Below are 17331 nucleotides of genomic sequence, written 5' to 3' on the forward strand. Positions count from 1 at the left end.
TTGCTTTACGCAAAATTCGAAAACAAACTGTTTTTATTTATTTACAAAACTTACACAATAATTTTTTTTTGTTTCTTTAAAGTTAAGCACAGTTAATTTTATATAAAACAAGTGCCAGATGATAAATAAGTTGTCTATAGAAATGAAAACAAAAATATTCCAGCTTCCCAACGAAACCAGTTAAAATATCATTTCGTTGTAGCATGTTTGCAAGTTTCAGAAAAAAAGCAGTAAGTGATATGTGGTCTCATTTCTAAACCAACATTTTTATTAGCCTTGGAAGGTACATCATTTCCAATAACGTCGCAATAAAGATGCTATTTCGTTTATTTGAGAATATACCAACTAAACTTGCGATTTCAGATTCTCATCTAAATAAAAGGCCAAGATGACGAACAGGATGACAACACAATACATCAGTTATCATGAACAGGTTTCTTAAGTTTATTTTTTATATCAGACAGCAAATAGTGTGTATTACTTTAATCCATAGCTTGTTTTCACTGCTATGATGATCATGTGTATTACTTAAGTGACTTGGAGACTTGTTTCCTGTTGGGTTTTGTTGTTGTTTTTTCAACCAATTACGCTTCAAACTGGACCCAGATATGAGACTAGAGTCTGAAAGGTAAATAAAGTTAATTCAATTCAAAATAAATAATCATACTAATCAGTCATTGATGGTAAATAAATTAATAGTATTGTACAATTATTTCTTTTCCTATTTCTAATTTGCAAATGTCTCACACAACATTGATAAAAATTGCACTTCACAACATTAATCTACTTCAGACTATAACAGCTGTTCACGCAGTTTAGTTATGTATAGTGGCTCAACCACTCTTGTTTCTATTATATCAGAGCAGATGTGATGAGTTCTTGTATTTGGTGAAAAGCTTCATGGGTAGTTGACATAGAAGGGCCCAGCATGGCTCGACTCGTAATCTGAGGTTCGTGGGCTCGAATCCCCGTCACACTAAACATGCTCGCCATTTTAGCCGTGGTGGCATTATAATGTGAAGGTCAATCCCACTATTCTTTGGCAAAAGAGTAGTCCAAAAGTTGGCGGTGGGTGGTGATGACTAGTTAGCTTCCTTCCCTCTAGTCTTACACTGCTAAATTAGGGACGGCTAGCGCAGATAACCCTCGTGTAGCTTTACGCGAAATTCAAAACCAAGAAACAAACGATATAGAAAATATGTGGTTGTATGTGTTTGTGTTTTTTTATAGAAATGCCACATCGGGCTATCTGTTGTGTTCACCAAGGGGAATCGAACATCTGATTTTAGCGTTGTAAATCCAAAGACTTACTGCTATCCCAGCAGGGAACATTGTTGTTGAAATATTATCATACTCTAGCTGAGTACCCGTTCCTTGGGCGTGAGAAATAAAAACTCGTTTGTAACAAAGGATAAAAAAATTGTTTTAATTGTTTATTTTTCTAAAAATATTGCACATTAAAAAGACATTAAAAATACTTTTACTAATAAAGCAGAGAACAACGTTTAGATCTTCCTAGTTTATCTTCAGTTTAACAAAAAGTAAAAATGTTAATACCTATACCAGCCGTTCTGAAAGACATATTGTTTTCAAAAATTCTATCAATGTGAAATTAGATGGGGGGAGAGGTCTAACTCCCCTCATGGCTTTTCTCTTGTCATTCCGTGTCACTGTGTGAAGTTATGCTGACCTAGTAGTTTTTTTAAAATTAAATATGGAATTAGATAGGTGGTCGAATCCCTGATCCAATCCATCTCATGACCTTCCTTATGTCACCCTATATTACTGTTCAAATTTGGTCCTGATTGGTCAAGAAATGTGTAAGAAACAGATACACATACATATTGCCGTTTATTAATATTAATTATTATTTACTTTCATGCATAAGGTCTCAGAAATAATTACATATGATTCACTGTATATGGTCGCTTCTCATAACTGTAAAATTATACAAGTACTTTTCTCAACGCTATCTCTCACTGGCAAAGTGGCATCTCTATGGACTTATAGTCTCTAGTATAGTTTTGTGCTTAATTCTAAACAAACAAAAAAATCTCTACGCTTAAATACTTTTATTCGCAAGCTTTCGGCCCTCTTACCATAGAGAAAGGTCCTTGTGTAATCGTATATATTTATTTGTCTGCGTTAAGAATATTAAACAAGTACCTCATAACTGACAATATAGAGAAGTGGCCGTTTTACCCCACATTCCTCTACTCGGTAACTGGAAGCATCGGTCCAAATACTAAAATTTGGATTTTCTTATTTTCAAAAAGCCACAATTATAACAGATAGTGTGCTATCAAATTTAATAGTTTGTGTATGTCTTTAAATTGTCAAGCCAAATATGGCCTATTCATTAAGATATCCGAACTTTAGATCTGAAGATTCAACGTTCGCAATCCATCGATACGAAAATGTGTTCTGCACGTTAGGGCCGTGTATTTACTATAAGAGTAATACTCAGATTCTGCTGTTTGATAAGAAGAAAGGAGTGGCTATCGCTTATATAAACCACAGATTACATTAAAACGATTGGGTACCAACGGTTATACAGCCGCTGTTATTTGATAGATAGTTAAATAAAGTAAAAAGCTACGCTACACGATGCGAGATGATGCGTTTAGTATTATTGCACAGGTTTTGTTACAATACAACTACGTTTTATGTGGGCTGACAGAAAAACAAATGGACGATCTGTGTTACGAGCCAATACTACGGTTCACGATTTTTACAGATAGTGGCCAAAAAAAAAGTTGTCTCCATTGAAAATATTGTTAATTTGTTATATATTTTATTAGAGAAAAGAAAAATATGAAAACTATATGTTTTTAGAACCACTCGACGAGATCTGTTCAGATATGATTTCAAATCCTAATTTTAACACTGGCGTTTTGTAGATACATAAAATTTTTATGATTTTAGTTACATTTTCTCATAAAACGTGTAGTGCACCTGCTGTAGTTTCTTAGATCTTGTTCGAATTAGCCTTCAAAATATCAAACAAGTTTCTCTACAATTATGGAGTCGTTAAAAGATATCTTAAAAATAAGAAGGTTTTACGTTATGAAACAACCAGGTCAATCACCTGATATCAATTCGATTGAAGTAATTGGCTGAATTATACCAATTAACAAAATATTGCAAGCCAAACACAGAATAAGAACTTTTAAAAGTACTCAAAGAAGGAAGACAGTCAATCACTCAGGAATATCCATATAAACTCACTGAAAACATGCCACATCGGTGTGATGTAGTGCTAAAATATAAGAGATTATGAAAGTGGTTTCTCTTATTATGAGTTTCGTTCTTACATTTGATTATTGCAGAGAAACTTGTTTGATTAATTTGTATAATAACTGGAATAAGAAGTTCTAAGAAACTACTGTAGGAGTACAATACTTTTTAAGAGAAAATATAATTAAAATCTTGAAAAGTTCTGGTATTTACGAAAGCCAGTGTTAACATTACGATTTGAGATCATATTTAAGCATATCTCGTCACGTGCCTTCTAAAAATATGTGGTTTTATATATTTTTCTGTTCTCTAATAAAAGATATAACAAATTCACAACGTTTTCGGGGTGGAGGGGGCCACTTTTTTGTCCACATCCTGTATATAAAAAACAAACTGCGTTATGTAGTTGGTAAAGCATTTCTCTTATCCGTTGAAATTCACAGACACGTGCTCAGCCTTCGATGATAAAAGCAAAACGGTTAGACGTAGTTAATAAAACGTCTCAACAATACTACGGAAACCCAATTACGACTTACGTGACACGTGGTTGGAGGTGTACGATAGAAGCTCCAAACGTTTAGTTTATTGTTCCCTCTATAATGTATGAACCTGTATCTATATGTTCTTAAGGATAATAAGGTATGGTGTCTTGCATTCGGCAGTCCCACAGTTCGGTTCTCAGGTTTAAAGAAGAATTGACTGAATCCAGTACATAGAGTGATATAACAGCTGATACTCCGTTCACTTCTCTGACAAAGTAAGCTAGTACAATATTTGACGAGGGAACATCAATATTCTCGAGTGTAATGTATTATTAGACTTTTGTTAAAGGCGCGAAAAGAAAAAAACGTATTGTGTGTTGGAAGTGCGCCTTATCTAAAGAATTGCTTTGAGAGTGCGATTCTTTGAGGGATAAGTCTCATAACGGGTCGCCATGTGCCGCTTTTTTCTTCATTGTGTCCGTTGAGTAAAGGGTGGTATTTAACTTTTAAATGGAACGAAGCGACGCGCGCTAGTGTGCCACGTGACAAACAGGTTCTGAATACCAGCTGCCGACTAACTTTCTGCAACTGGTACGTTGAAAACTACCGTCGTAACGGTTACAGGGCAGACAAGATACCAGCCGTTGGGTGAACAAAACTTTAAAAACCGAACAGCTTGCTGCTTCGCGTTCCTTTTGTCTTTTTCAAGTATAAATTTATTACTACTTCTTGGTAATGCTAACTTCAGGATATCTTCTAGAACAAACTGTCTATACAACGGTTTTTGTTTTTTTTAAACTGAAGTCATCTACCAATAACATCTCTTAATAATTGTGCTTTCTTTTATATGTGCTCTCCGAGTAGTTTATTTTTGTTTGTTTGTTGTTGGTTATTTTATTTCGCGCAAAGCTACATGAGGGCTATGTGCTCCAGCTATCCCTAATTTAGCAGTGTAAGACAAGAGGGAAGAAAGCTAGTCGTCATCACCCACCGTCATCTCTTGGGCTACTCTTTTACCACCGAAACGTGGAATTGATTGTTCCATTATAACGCCCACACGACTGAAAGGGCGAACAGTCTAGTGTGACGGGAATTCGAACCCGTGACCCTCAGATTGCAAGTCAAGCGCCCTAACCACCTGGCCATGCCAGCCCTTCCCTACCAGCGGTTCAGCCGTAACCTTGAAAGCTTATAGCGCTAAAAGATGGGTTTCGGTCGTCGTGATGGGTACGGCATAGCTTACATATGAAATATGTTTGCTTGTTGTTCGGCTTTAGGCTTTAATAAGATGTATCAGCAGTAAACATTTTTACTGAAACTACCTCAGATATTCAATCTATTCCAAAGTAAGCTAAATATGTAAATAACTATAAATTTGTTCACACACATATTTCTTACGAATAACTCCTAATGTGAGACTTGATAGAACTGATTGTGTAGGTCGCAAATAAAAAAATATTACACGAAATGTTTTAAAGATATTTATTAGATTTTATGGTAATTATTTTTTTAATAACTGCTAACATACGCTGTAAGCGAATGCTTTGTTTTGTTTGTTTGTTTTTAATTTCGCGCAAAGCTACTTGAGAGCTATCTGTGCTAGCCGTCACTAATTTAGCAGTGTAAAACTCGAGGGAAGGCAGCTAGTCATCACCACCCCCCGCCAATTCTCGGGCTACTTTTTTACCAACGAATAGTGGGATTGATCGTTACATTATAATGCCCCCACGGCTGAAAGGGCGAGCATGTTTGGTGCGACGAGGACTCGAACTCGCGACCGTCAGATTAAGAGCCGAATGCCTTAATCACTTAGCCATGCTGGGCTAGACGTTACCGAGTGATTGACTTGTTGTTTTCAATTTTATACGTCTACTTTTACGTAGTAACAACATTTTCAACTAATTCATTTATAAAAAGTAGGTCATATCGTTACTTTCTACGCATTTTAACTATTTGATGGGTAAAATGTTAACTACCCATGTTAACTAAATGTTAAGTATAATAGTACAGAAACAAAAAGACATTCTGTAAACCAGACATCTTATATTCAAGTCAACAAACATACATCAGCGTGAAGATGTGGCACCATGCATAACGTTTGTCATAGTTTAAGTTACGTACATGTAATCTATCTATACTTTTGCGTAAGTTTCGTCATATCATTTTGGTAAAATGTAGGTTAGGCTTTATGAACCCACATTCAAACAGTTGCTTTAAAAACCATATATAGTATGCGAGACAACCTCGGATTAAGGCATAGGCTTACCGGGTTGAAGCTCAGGGTCTCACATTAATTAGAGAGCCTGAAGTTATGACTATAAATATATTGCACGTAGAGGTCCCGTCTGGAGGGGGCCTTTATAAGTTTGAAAGTCTACAGCCAATAAAACCCTTAATCCGGCCTTGAGGTGAGCTGTTATGAACCAATTTTCAAACAGTTGCTTCAAGAAATATCATTGTCTGGAATTGCTGTTTTAGTAAACATTCTTTGATGAAATAAAGAAGGAAAACGCAAAATACTTGGCCAGAACTAAATACATGATGAGGGAAAGTTCCCCGTTGGAACTGTGGTAATAATACATCAATGATAGAGGAACTTTTAACACCCATAGGAACTGTGGTAATAATACATCAATGATAGAGAAATGTTTAACACCAGATAAGTATTGACTGACTGAGCATCCGCTCATAGGCCCGGCATGCCCATGCGTGTTAAGGCGTGCGACTCGTAATCTGAGGGTCGCGGGTTCGCATCCCCGTCGCGCTAAACATGCTTGCCCTTTTGCCTTGGGGCGTTATAATGTGACGGTCAATCCCACTATTCGTTGGTAAAAGAGTAGCCCAAGAGTTGGCGGTGGGTGGTGATGACTAGTTGTCTTCCCTCTAGTCTTACACTGCTAAATTAGGGATGGCTAGCGCAGATAACCCTCGAGTAGCTTTGCGCGAAATTCAAAACAAACCAAACCAGTATCGTCCATAATTAAAATACATTTTAAAGAACAACAGCAGAGAAAGTGGGGAAGGACGGTCCTCTTTCTGTAAAACAGCCAGCCCTCCTTATCTTCAGTTATATCGTGCTACAGTCTAGAAGTACATACAACCTTTGTTCACATGTATTAACACACTGGTGGACGGATGCTTTTTGGTTTTATCCATTTTCCAAGGTAGAACCCATCTTGCGCATGGCACATGGCATTCCTAATCCGTACCGGTAGCATTGAAATGATGAATACATTTATTTAAATACAGTTGCTAAATACAGCATTCACTTTACATTACTTTTGTAAGTTAGATGGGAGTAAGTTTACACTATTTGGAGGATCTGTTTTATGCAGCCTTAAAAAATTGAATTGTATCTTAGAACGGCTGGTATGGATGTTAACACTTTCACCAATACAGCAGAGAACAATATTTCGACCTTCCTAGGTCATCTTCAGGTTGTCCTAAGGAAGGTCGAAATGTTGTTTTCTGCTTTATTAGTAAAAGTGTTAATACCCTTATCAGCCGTTCTGAGATATTTTTATTTTAAGTGGGTTTCTCGTCATCAAGAAGTATAACCAAAACTATTCACAATCAGATGTTGATTCTTTTTTTATTATTATTTAAAAAGTAGATGTTAATACTTGTTGTAACCAGAAATTACATTTTATAAAAACAAGATTTCATTCCCAGCCTTAAGCATTTTCATTACCTACATCTTAATTGTTAAAAGGTGGCCGTCTTACCCATCTTTCCATACCTATCTTTCAGCAGGTTATTCAAGTGACAGAAAGAAAAGACACAACACGTCATTTATCCTATAAACCTCTGACATGAGAAAGTTTAAGAAACGATGGGTCACGTTTTGCAGCAGCGTGTACAAGTTACAGAAAATTTAGGTTAGATGTTAAATGAGTGAGTACATGTAACAGAGAATAAGAAGAGCGATAAATCATATCTTTTAACGCAGTCCATGTAGAAGAGAATTCAAAAGTGGTAATTATTATTCCGGAAGAATCTGGAAGTTGTTAGAAAATTAAGAACGGCAGGTAAAGTCTTCAAGAGAATTTAAATTCTTACAAATACTAAAAACAGCAAAAGGTGTCAGAACTAATGACTTACGCGTAGTTTTCTCAGTAGCAGCTACGTTAAGTTTAACGTGTGATGTATCAAATAGTATGTGTTCACAGGAAGTTTTGAAATGTTAAAATCAACTTTTCACGTATCAGCGTCTACATGGGCAGAAAGTTTGGAAAAAATCATACTGATGATTTAAAAAGAAAAGTATATTTTGTTGAATATAACACAGGGATACATCTGAAAAAAAAAATATATATTCAAATACATAAATAATTGTAATCTTGGTCTTGGAGCTGAGAAAATAATTTAACTTCGACGATGTTAAGCAGTGTCCTCAAGAATACAGTAGTCAAGAAGTTTACTTGGTCGTAACTAATGGCCATGATTTCATTCACGTCAACCAAACATACAGTATGACAGAAATGTATAAGTATTTCAAATTAGGAATTATCAGAAATTACGGTTCTTGCACAGTAATTAACCACTAAATAGTTACCCTTGTGAATAAGCAAAATTAATCGATATTTTTCTAGCTTCATTAATTCTCTTTGCTAGCTAATTATAATCCAGTGTATATATATATATACTATAACAATATGCAACAGAAACAGAGATAATTAAAATTATTTTTTCTACCAAGCCTAATTTTAACTACTAGCTGTTTAAATGAATGTTCTTTAGTATTATATCCATAAAATATACTTGGTCATTACTGATGTTTATTATCCGTTAAATGTATACCATTTAGTATTATACCCGTGAAGCATACATGTACATAACTAATGTTCATTACCCTTTCAGTCGCCTATTTGATAAGTGAACAAAAGCAAGTATTCATTCTCAGTTTCAATTGTTTACTCCATGAAAACTGAATAAGTTTCAAGAGATTGTCACTTTTCCATAATGAAAACTAACTTGATCAAAAACAAGATAACAGACTGCAAATAATGTTCTGTAAAAGAAGCAAAAATTGTAGAAGATTCTCGAGTGCAAGAATCAGTAATATTTGTTTTTCTAAAAAACACTAGCGTGTCTTCGAATATTGTTGATATTTTGAGAATCTCATCTAATGAGTATATAAAATTAGCTATCGCTAAGATGCCGATAGACAGTAACAAAGTATTGTTTGGTCGTTATAGTCAGTACACCGTAAGTCTCGAAAGCTGTAATCGTGATTAATGATTATTAATAGTACAGATATTTGACAAGGAAAGTTTATATATTTTGGGTATTACAAACCGGTCAACTTATCTGAATTAACATCGGGCGTTTGTATTTCTTCGAGAACATGAAATATCTTCGTTGGTAAAAAGTCAACTTGTAAACGGTGTGAGGCCAGGCATGTGAAGACGCTAGCTAGCTTAAGCGAGGTATAACCATATCAACTCGGAATTAATTTGTTCGTCGTGAACTTCAATCGTCGAAAAAAATATTCAGTTCTAGATTAGATAGGAGCCTCGGTATTGTTTCTCAATTTGTAAAATTTTTGTATATAAATAATTATTTGTAATATCCGTTATTATAAATTGTATTCCTGTTAGTATATCAAAATATATATGTGTTAGGAAAGAAGATAGTGTATCAATCTTGTTGGCAAATATCATAAATTTTATATATACTGACATTCAATTAACTTCTGAATTCAAATTTCCAACTAATTAAAATTGTAAGACGTAACGTACGTTGGATAATAAATTGAAGAATTGTCCGAGATAAATTATAATACGTGATAATTGAAAGTGAAAAGGTTTTTAGAAGAATCATAGCTAAATATCAAAAATTACGAGTGGTGAACGTAATAAAACGACCGTCAGAAATCTTGCTTCCAGTATCCAAATATTGCTTGATGTTTTTATTCCAAATAGAACCTGGACAGAGACCCGGGAGTTTAGCTTTAGCCAACCCTAATTTGAAAAAGTTATTTTTATAATGACGCATAGTAAGCAGTACCCACCCTTTGCAGCTACGATTAGCACAACTGACTGTCCTATTATAAAACCTAACCACAGAAAATGTGAACGTATTCAGTGACATATTACAGCTCGAACCTTGGTCTTTTGACCTCCAACTAGACACGCCAAACTTGTAACGTTGCCAAAACCCATATCGAAGTAACGAATACGAATGAGATATTACATAACTATTATATTTTGGTTCTGAACTAAAACTTTACACATGTTTAGTTTGCTTATAAAGTTGAGCTGTTATACGGTGGTAATGTTGCGAATAAAATTATTTCAAATGTAAAAATCCTGTCAGAAAGTGGGAACACTGAACACAAACGGTTACGTTATTTTCAAAACATCTCAAAAACCCTTTCTCTTATCACTTAGATTAAACCCTTATTTTTCGGGGAACCTTTGCTACACTTCACAGAAAGTTAGTTAGTTAATTTACTCTCGGCAACATAAATAGAGTAAATAAGAGGATTATCGTGTTGTATACAGCACATATAATAATTTCATCTGTTACCGAGAACTTATATCAAACCTGTTTATTGTTTTCTTCTTAATACTTGTAAGTAGTTTTACCTGGTTCTTTTTACTTGCATTAAATCTAGTTCAGAATAAACAATAAACGTAAAGTTACTTCTCTCTTTTTCGCACGTTTACATTTAACATCTTGTCTAACATGCTGATTCTGTGCTCCAACTTTTTAGGTTGAATCATATTTCTTAAGTGTAAAACGTCACAACGATTTTTGCATTCGCAAAATCAAATATACGTATATTATATTATAATATACGTTAACAAGGTTTCTAATACAATTTTGAATAGTTTTTGATATTGAAAAATGATAAAATTGGAGGTACATTTTATGTATTATGATTGATAGATATTATTTATTTGTAGAACTACTTTATTTTGGCGCAGTAATACATTATTCTTCGTCTGCCTCTTAACTTAGGTCTATAGTTGCTGTAACGTAGGTCGTTCGTCAGAAAGTGTTTAGTCAGAGACGTGTTTGCGTTGATGGTATATTTTTTACCGTTTAAATCACCCGCGTATATTACTGAAGGTTAAATAAATATTTTTTCGGCACATACAAAGATATGATATTAATATCGCAAGTCAAGAAACTGAATTATAAGTAGTGAGTACCAAACAGAAGACAAGACATTTTCAAGATGAAGAACTTGTTGGATGAACAACTTTGCATTTGGACATCGCTGATTCTTATAGGTGGGTTTTCAAGAAGTCTTCGATTTATCAACAATAAATACGAGTTAATATTACTTAGAGAAATTTTCATTTTAAAGATGACTCGATGATTATGAAGCGCTTTGTTATTATTAATTATAACTTTTGAGTATTGTTTAAAATTAACAATAATATTACTCTAGTTTGTCGTTATAACTTAAAAGTCACAGAATTAAGTATACGTGCTGTTTAATTATTTGTTTTCAGATACTAAGTTTCAGATCGAGGTCAACTAACCAGTAAATACTGAATACAACTTGTAGTACAAGTTTAATATTAAAGTCGTACATAATTTAGCATAAAGTAACATCTATCATCTCTCATATTAAAATATTTGGGAGAATGTTATGATGGTTTTCTTATTCTTCTGTAAGTGCTGAAACCATATTTTAAACAAACTCTTTTAGGGTTGAGTAGACTTCATGTTATTAATGGTTGCTCCATATGGTTCTTCAAACATTTCTAAATTAAGGAGCTCTATACTGTTTTACAATTGTGCTACTACTTTGGAAATGGAAAACTTTGTACGTCGAGAGTAGGAATAACAGCTTATCGTGAGAACACTTAATTAATTTAAAGACGGATGTTAACACGTTTTAGAAGTTAGAGTAAAATTGCAGAAATTTTCCACGTTAGCTGTTAAGTAAGTATTGTATACTCTATGGCAAAATGTAATTGGATTCAATGACAAATTCAAGTTCAAACTGCAAGGGACGGAAGGCATGTCCAATCTTAAGACTGTTTTTCACCGTATGATGTTTGTGTTTTATATTGGCAAAGATATTGGTACTTAGTCCGCACTAGTAATGCACAATATTTCTTTATGGTACTTCCTCTTTCTTTCTAAACACGAGTTTTATTACGCCTTCGCATCACGCATAACTTATTTTGTATATGCCGTGTATGTGCTATATGCCAATATTAATTGCTTAATAGTGGTAATGTTTGTACGTTCGTTTTTAGAACTTAATTTTCATATGTGTGTTTTCAAATACAATTTGTTTTTAATTGTACTTGAGTATTCCCAAGGGGGAGGCATGTGTCTGTACTATTTCAGACTGCTGGAGAAACAGTAAACAGTATGAAAGCGAAAATTCAAGAATCAGTTGAAGGGACTATTTCTGTAGTGCCTTTTGAAATGAATGATAATCTGGGGGCTTCCACTCTGGTGTGTAAAAGTGAAAAGATAAGAACACTCACTCGATTGATGTTAATTTAAGGTTATTTGCTTTTTATATCTTTTAAATTTGACACAGAGAAGAACAAGCTAGTTTGTATATTAAATTACGCACAACTTAAGTTAACTCCTAATAGTAAAGTCCTTGATCTTAAGTAATCAGTTAAACTTATAGAAGGATCAAACATTTAATTAAAAGAAAAGGAAGAATCGGAAGTTTTATTTTATTTATAAGTTGACCTGAATTTACGAATAGAAACGTGTGTGTGTTTTGTTTATAACAACAACATTATTATTGGTAATAGGCGGGGGGGGGGAATGGTATTATATCACCTAAAACACGATTTAGATATCTTTATTGTTTATTATGTAAATTTAGCATTATATGTTAAGATGTCATTCTGTGATCTTTTTCAACTTCACATGTGTTTAGTTTTAATAATATCAATGGATTCCTAAACTATTTTTTGCGAGATGTTCGAGATTGGATTTGGAAGTGACGTTGAACGTTAGAAATTATTGAGGTGTTTTAGGGTAACGAGTGTTTTACGCTTGCCCGTTGAATTAGCTGTATTGAAATTTGAAACTGCTTTAAGTTACGTTAATATGTGAGCTGCTTTAAAATTATCATTTGTAATTGATAATGAAAATATTAATAACGAACAATATTTTTTCTGCACAGTATTATAAACAAGCAGTTGTTAATTAGTTACATTTTTTTAACTACTGAAATAAAAAGAACATTCTATTAAATAACCAACTGTTTTCGTTTATTTTGAATTATCAAAACATGCGTATAATTCTTTCTGATCTTACGAGCATTCGAGCCATTCGTGGTTTGGATATGAGGAGGTAGTTGAGATCCGATAGCAGGCGGAAGTAATTCTTCCGAGATATACCCTTGGAGCGCTGTGACCCGCTTGGCTTAACCTGAAACTTCGTCAAGGGCTTCTTCCTATACAGAGATTGTCTGTGGATGGTGGGTTACATTAATCACAAGTCGGATCAGTGATGCAGTTAGTATTTTCAGATTTTTAAGTTAATTTCTCAGCTTTATGCAGATTAGAACTCTCTAACTTTTGCACTTTATTTTTTATTGTGGTTTTAAATTTTAGTTCAATGTTGCGTTTTCGAGTTTTAACCTGAGGGTCGAAATTTCTGTATGGAATCATTTCCGTGAAGTTTTTTTTTTTCCTTTACACGCTGTAAAGCATCAAAATACAATAAATCAAAGGAATAAGCGTGTGTAAAAAAAAAAAAATCAATTGTTAAAATATTACACTTCGTTTCGAACTAACATATTTTATTATTTGCATCTGACTATTGGAACCTAAGTTATAACTTAAACGACTGTAATTCCACTAATTCGCCCTTTTCCTCTAGAATCCAACTCCTTAAAATTGTCCATTGTTGAATGAGAAAGTGGAGCAGAACTCTTAAGTTTTGTCTTCAAACTAGATTTAATTTTGATTTGTGTACGTAAGTGTGTATACAAAATGTAAGCACGTGCTTGTGTATACACACACACACACACACGTTTGTTTCTACACTTTGTTTTTATATATCTCAGCTCCTTTACAAAGACGCGCTTATAAAGTGCGACTAGCATCTATATCATTTTAGATTAGTCTGCGACTTGAACTCAACTTTGTCACCTTCTGAAAAAAAGATTTATTAAAATTACATATGATTAATGCTACGTTGGGCCTATGTATCCAAATTCGTATAATAGTATACAAACATGTTTTCATTAATGTGTTTTCGACAGATGTATTAATTACAATAATTTTTATTTAATATTAACTAAAGCAATGAAAACATTTTTTAAAAGATAACTTACCGTTAGTTAACGTGTAGGCATATTAACAAGATTAAAAAGTAACTTTGTTAAAGAGTTAATGTCTGTACCTGTAAATGCAAGAGTTATATAAAACAAGAACTTTCACCAGTTCTCACAACATGAGCAATTTATCTTTTGAATGATTTACGAACATGTTATGAATGTTTAACTTAACGATGGTGTGTTTAAAGCTCTTATACTACAGTTAAAGGCTTTACCATTTATCGTTCATAATACTTTCATCTATATTTGAATATTTTTAGCTTACCAGTAAACAGAGAAACATTCCAAGGCCTCTCATACTCCAATTAATTCACCCTTTTGGTACAGCCCTCGTTTATGAAGTTAGTGCGATGAGAATACAAATCTTTTTTGTCCGCTTTATAGGAGTTTTCATGTTTTTCTCTGCTGTCATAAAGCTTTTTATTAAAAATTGTATATCTCTTTGAAATAATATTGTAATTATACATTAAACTTAACATTTATGACATCCCAAAAATCGATTGTGTAGATATAGGAGTGGAAAATTCTTCTATGTTGAGAAAATCAGTAGAAAACTGTACTTTAAGGTTCAAAATTTATAAAATGTGAAAAGCCACTGTACCTTCAGACCATAACATAAAACTCATGAAGGGTGTTTTTCATCAAAAGTACGCTTGTGATCGTGTTGACGAACGGATAGAAACCTGACCAATTAATAAGGCACGACATAATGGAACGACTAGAAAAGGTTTCAGGACCTATTTGTTATAATGTAATTATTTTATCGGTTGTCGTTAGTGGTAAACAGAATTTTTTATGCCTAGATTTCTCTACTTGTCCCTACTAACTTCTATCAACACCTTGAGGCTCCCTTGATGTGAATAAAAACGTTGAAGTTCCCCTCCCAACCTATTACTTTGGGATGATGATTGAGAAAAACAGCGCCGTATTAAAAACTATCTTCTTTCAATATACTGTATCGTTTGGTTAATCCAAAACAATTGTCAACAGTCATATTGTTTATTTAAAATTGAAATTAATTCAACGTCTTTGTTTTCGGACAAGGGGGGCCGAGGATTCAATTTTGTGAAACGTTACTTAAACAACAAATTATATTAACCAGAGATCTGTAGTTGTGCAAGAAAATTATCACGGAACATTAACGTCTCAAAATAAGATATTTTATTTTTGGGTGCTTGCGAATTGTTTGTATTAATACGTTCTTGAGACGTTAATAGACGTAATCGATCAGTGTTTAAAGTATACAGTCCTTTGTTTAAAGTATCTTACGTATGTACTGTCACTGCACTCGGATTGGGTGTGTCAATAACGTGTTTTCCAATGAGCTAAACCTAAAGCAAGGTTCAATATTTAATGTAGTAAAACTGCCCTAAACTCTTGGTGTTCAGTCAATGACCTCAAGTATTCTGCGGTGTGTACTTTGTTGAACTTGCCTGAGGTAGGATAAGCTGAGTGGGGTTACTCACGTGATACAGGTAATGTTTTCCACCCTCACGTTCAAGGGATATTGAGGTGTATAGGGAAGGATGCAGGAAAGAAATAAAAAAATATATATTTTACGCATAAAAAACAACATTGTTTGAGTAAAATTATGTTGCTGTTTTATTGCCAGATAAATTAAATCTAATATTTTGATACACATTAGCCAGGTTTTCTCGAGAACTGAGAAAATATGAAACGAGTAACACTTATTTTATAAATGTTTTTTTTTTCCTTACCATGACTCCTATTCTTTCGCTCATGCATCTATTGAAAAGAAAAACAAGTAATTTTAAAGTTCCATAACTTCACTATTATGCTGTTTTTTTTGTAATATAAATAATTTTGGCATTTTGATTCCTGTAGTTTCCAGTTGAAATAGAAAGCATGGTAAATCTTCCATTGAAATGACTATTTCGCGGTCTTTAACATTTAAAAACAAGTTGAAAGTGGAGTACAAAAGTATTAAACTATTAAACATGAATATCGTATAATAGTTTAATGTTTACCGACAAAAATCACGGTATAAGATTTTACGTGACTCCTGTAGTTTCTTCTCACTTTTAAGCCTTCAGTGGCCCAGGTTTCGATATCATTGTTGGACAGAGCACAGATAGACCACTGTGTAGTTTTGTGCTTAGTTTCAAACAAAAATACTTATAAATTTCGTATTTGAATATCCAAACCTAAACAAGTCTCCCAATGTTTTTTTTTTTTTTTATGGTGTACAGAATTACTTGTACAACGAAATATATACTTGGTATACTTTTAGTATCGATAACTTAAACTTTTTCTTTACAAAATCTTTGGCACGAGGTTAATTTCTTTTAATATCGATGTTTGCTTTAGTTAGATATATATTTAAAAATGCACGTAACTTATATTGTTAAATCTCTATTGTGAAAGCCCTGCTTATTCACTAACTTTGTAGACGATTCTCGAGTGTAAGAATCAACAATTTATTGTTTGTTTTTTTGTTTGTTTTTTAATTTCGCATAAAGCTACTCGAGGGCTATCTGTGCTAGCCGTCACTAATTTATTTGTGTAAAACTCGAGGGAAGGCAGCTAGTCATCACCACCCACCGCCAACTCTTGGGCTACTCTTCTACCAACGAATAGTGGGATTGATCATCACTGAAAGGGTGAGCATGTTTGGCGCGACGCGGATTCGAACCCGCGACCCTCAGATTACGAGTAGCACGCCTTAACACGCTTGGCCATGTCGGGCCAACAATTTATTGATTGCCAGTATTGTTGTGAATTGAAATATCGAGAACCTCGCCTAATGATTATAAAATAAAAGGTCACCATGGCAACACGCGGAGAGACGGTATATATTGTCGGTTTCCTACAGTTGGTATATACAATAAACCTCGAATTAACGCTTATTAATCGGAAAACTACAGATATTTTACCAGGAACTTTTATAGATTTCGAATATTATAAAACGTTTAACTTCAGCATTTATCATCGCACGCTAGTATTTTGTAAAAACATTATATGACTTCAGCTCTGAAAAACTCTCGTGTGATCAGTGAAGAGCTAGTTAGTTACCTGTTAAGTGAACTATACCGATATCAACTCGAAATTAATTCGCTACTCGTGAACTATGGATAAAATATTCAGTTCCAGCCCAAATAGAAGACTCAATATTGTTTATAAGTTTGTAAAAGGTTTTGTGTACAAATTATTTGTAATAACTGTTATTGTAAACTATATTATTGAATGTATATTAAAATACATTTGTATTAAGAGAGAGAACTGTTTATCAATCTTGCTGGCAAATATAAATTTAACACATATCGACATTTAACTTCTAAATCTAAATTATAATTTAATTCTGTTTCAGGCAAC

General features: G+C 33.6%; 1 protein-coding gene across 4 annotated transcripts in view; it reads left to right on the forward strand.

The window, feature by feature from the left end:
* The first annotated feature begins 10717 nt into the window (after positions 1–10717).
* Positions 10718–17331, forward strand: part of LOC143240892 (neural cell adhesion molecule 1-like) — a 76643-nt gene continuing 70029 nt past the window's right edge. For 3 of the 4 annotated variants that reach the window (XM_076484129.1, XM_076484130.1, XM_076484132.1), the window contains exon 1: positions 10718–10960. In XM_076484129.1, the coding sequence (XP_076340244.1) occupies positions 10906–10960 (55 nt within the window). In that variant the 5' untranslated portion in view covers positions 10718–10905. Of the gene's footprint in view, positions 10961–13151; positions 13172–17331 lie in introns of those variants that run through there. The other variant, XM_076484131.1, reaches the window with a different exon arrangement.

This window comes from Tachypleus tridentatus, chromosome 13 (assembly GCF_004210375.1).
Source record: "Tachypleus tridentatus isolate NWPU-2018 chromosome 13, ASM421037v1, whole genome shotgun sequence".
Lineage (NCBI taxonomy): Eukaryota > Metazoa > Arthropoda > Merostomata > Xiphosura > Limulidae > Tachypleus > Tachypleus tridentatus.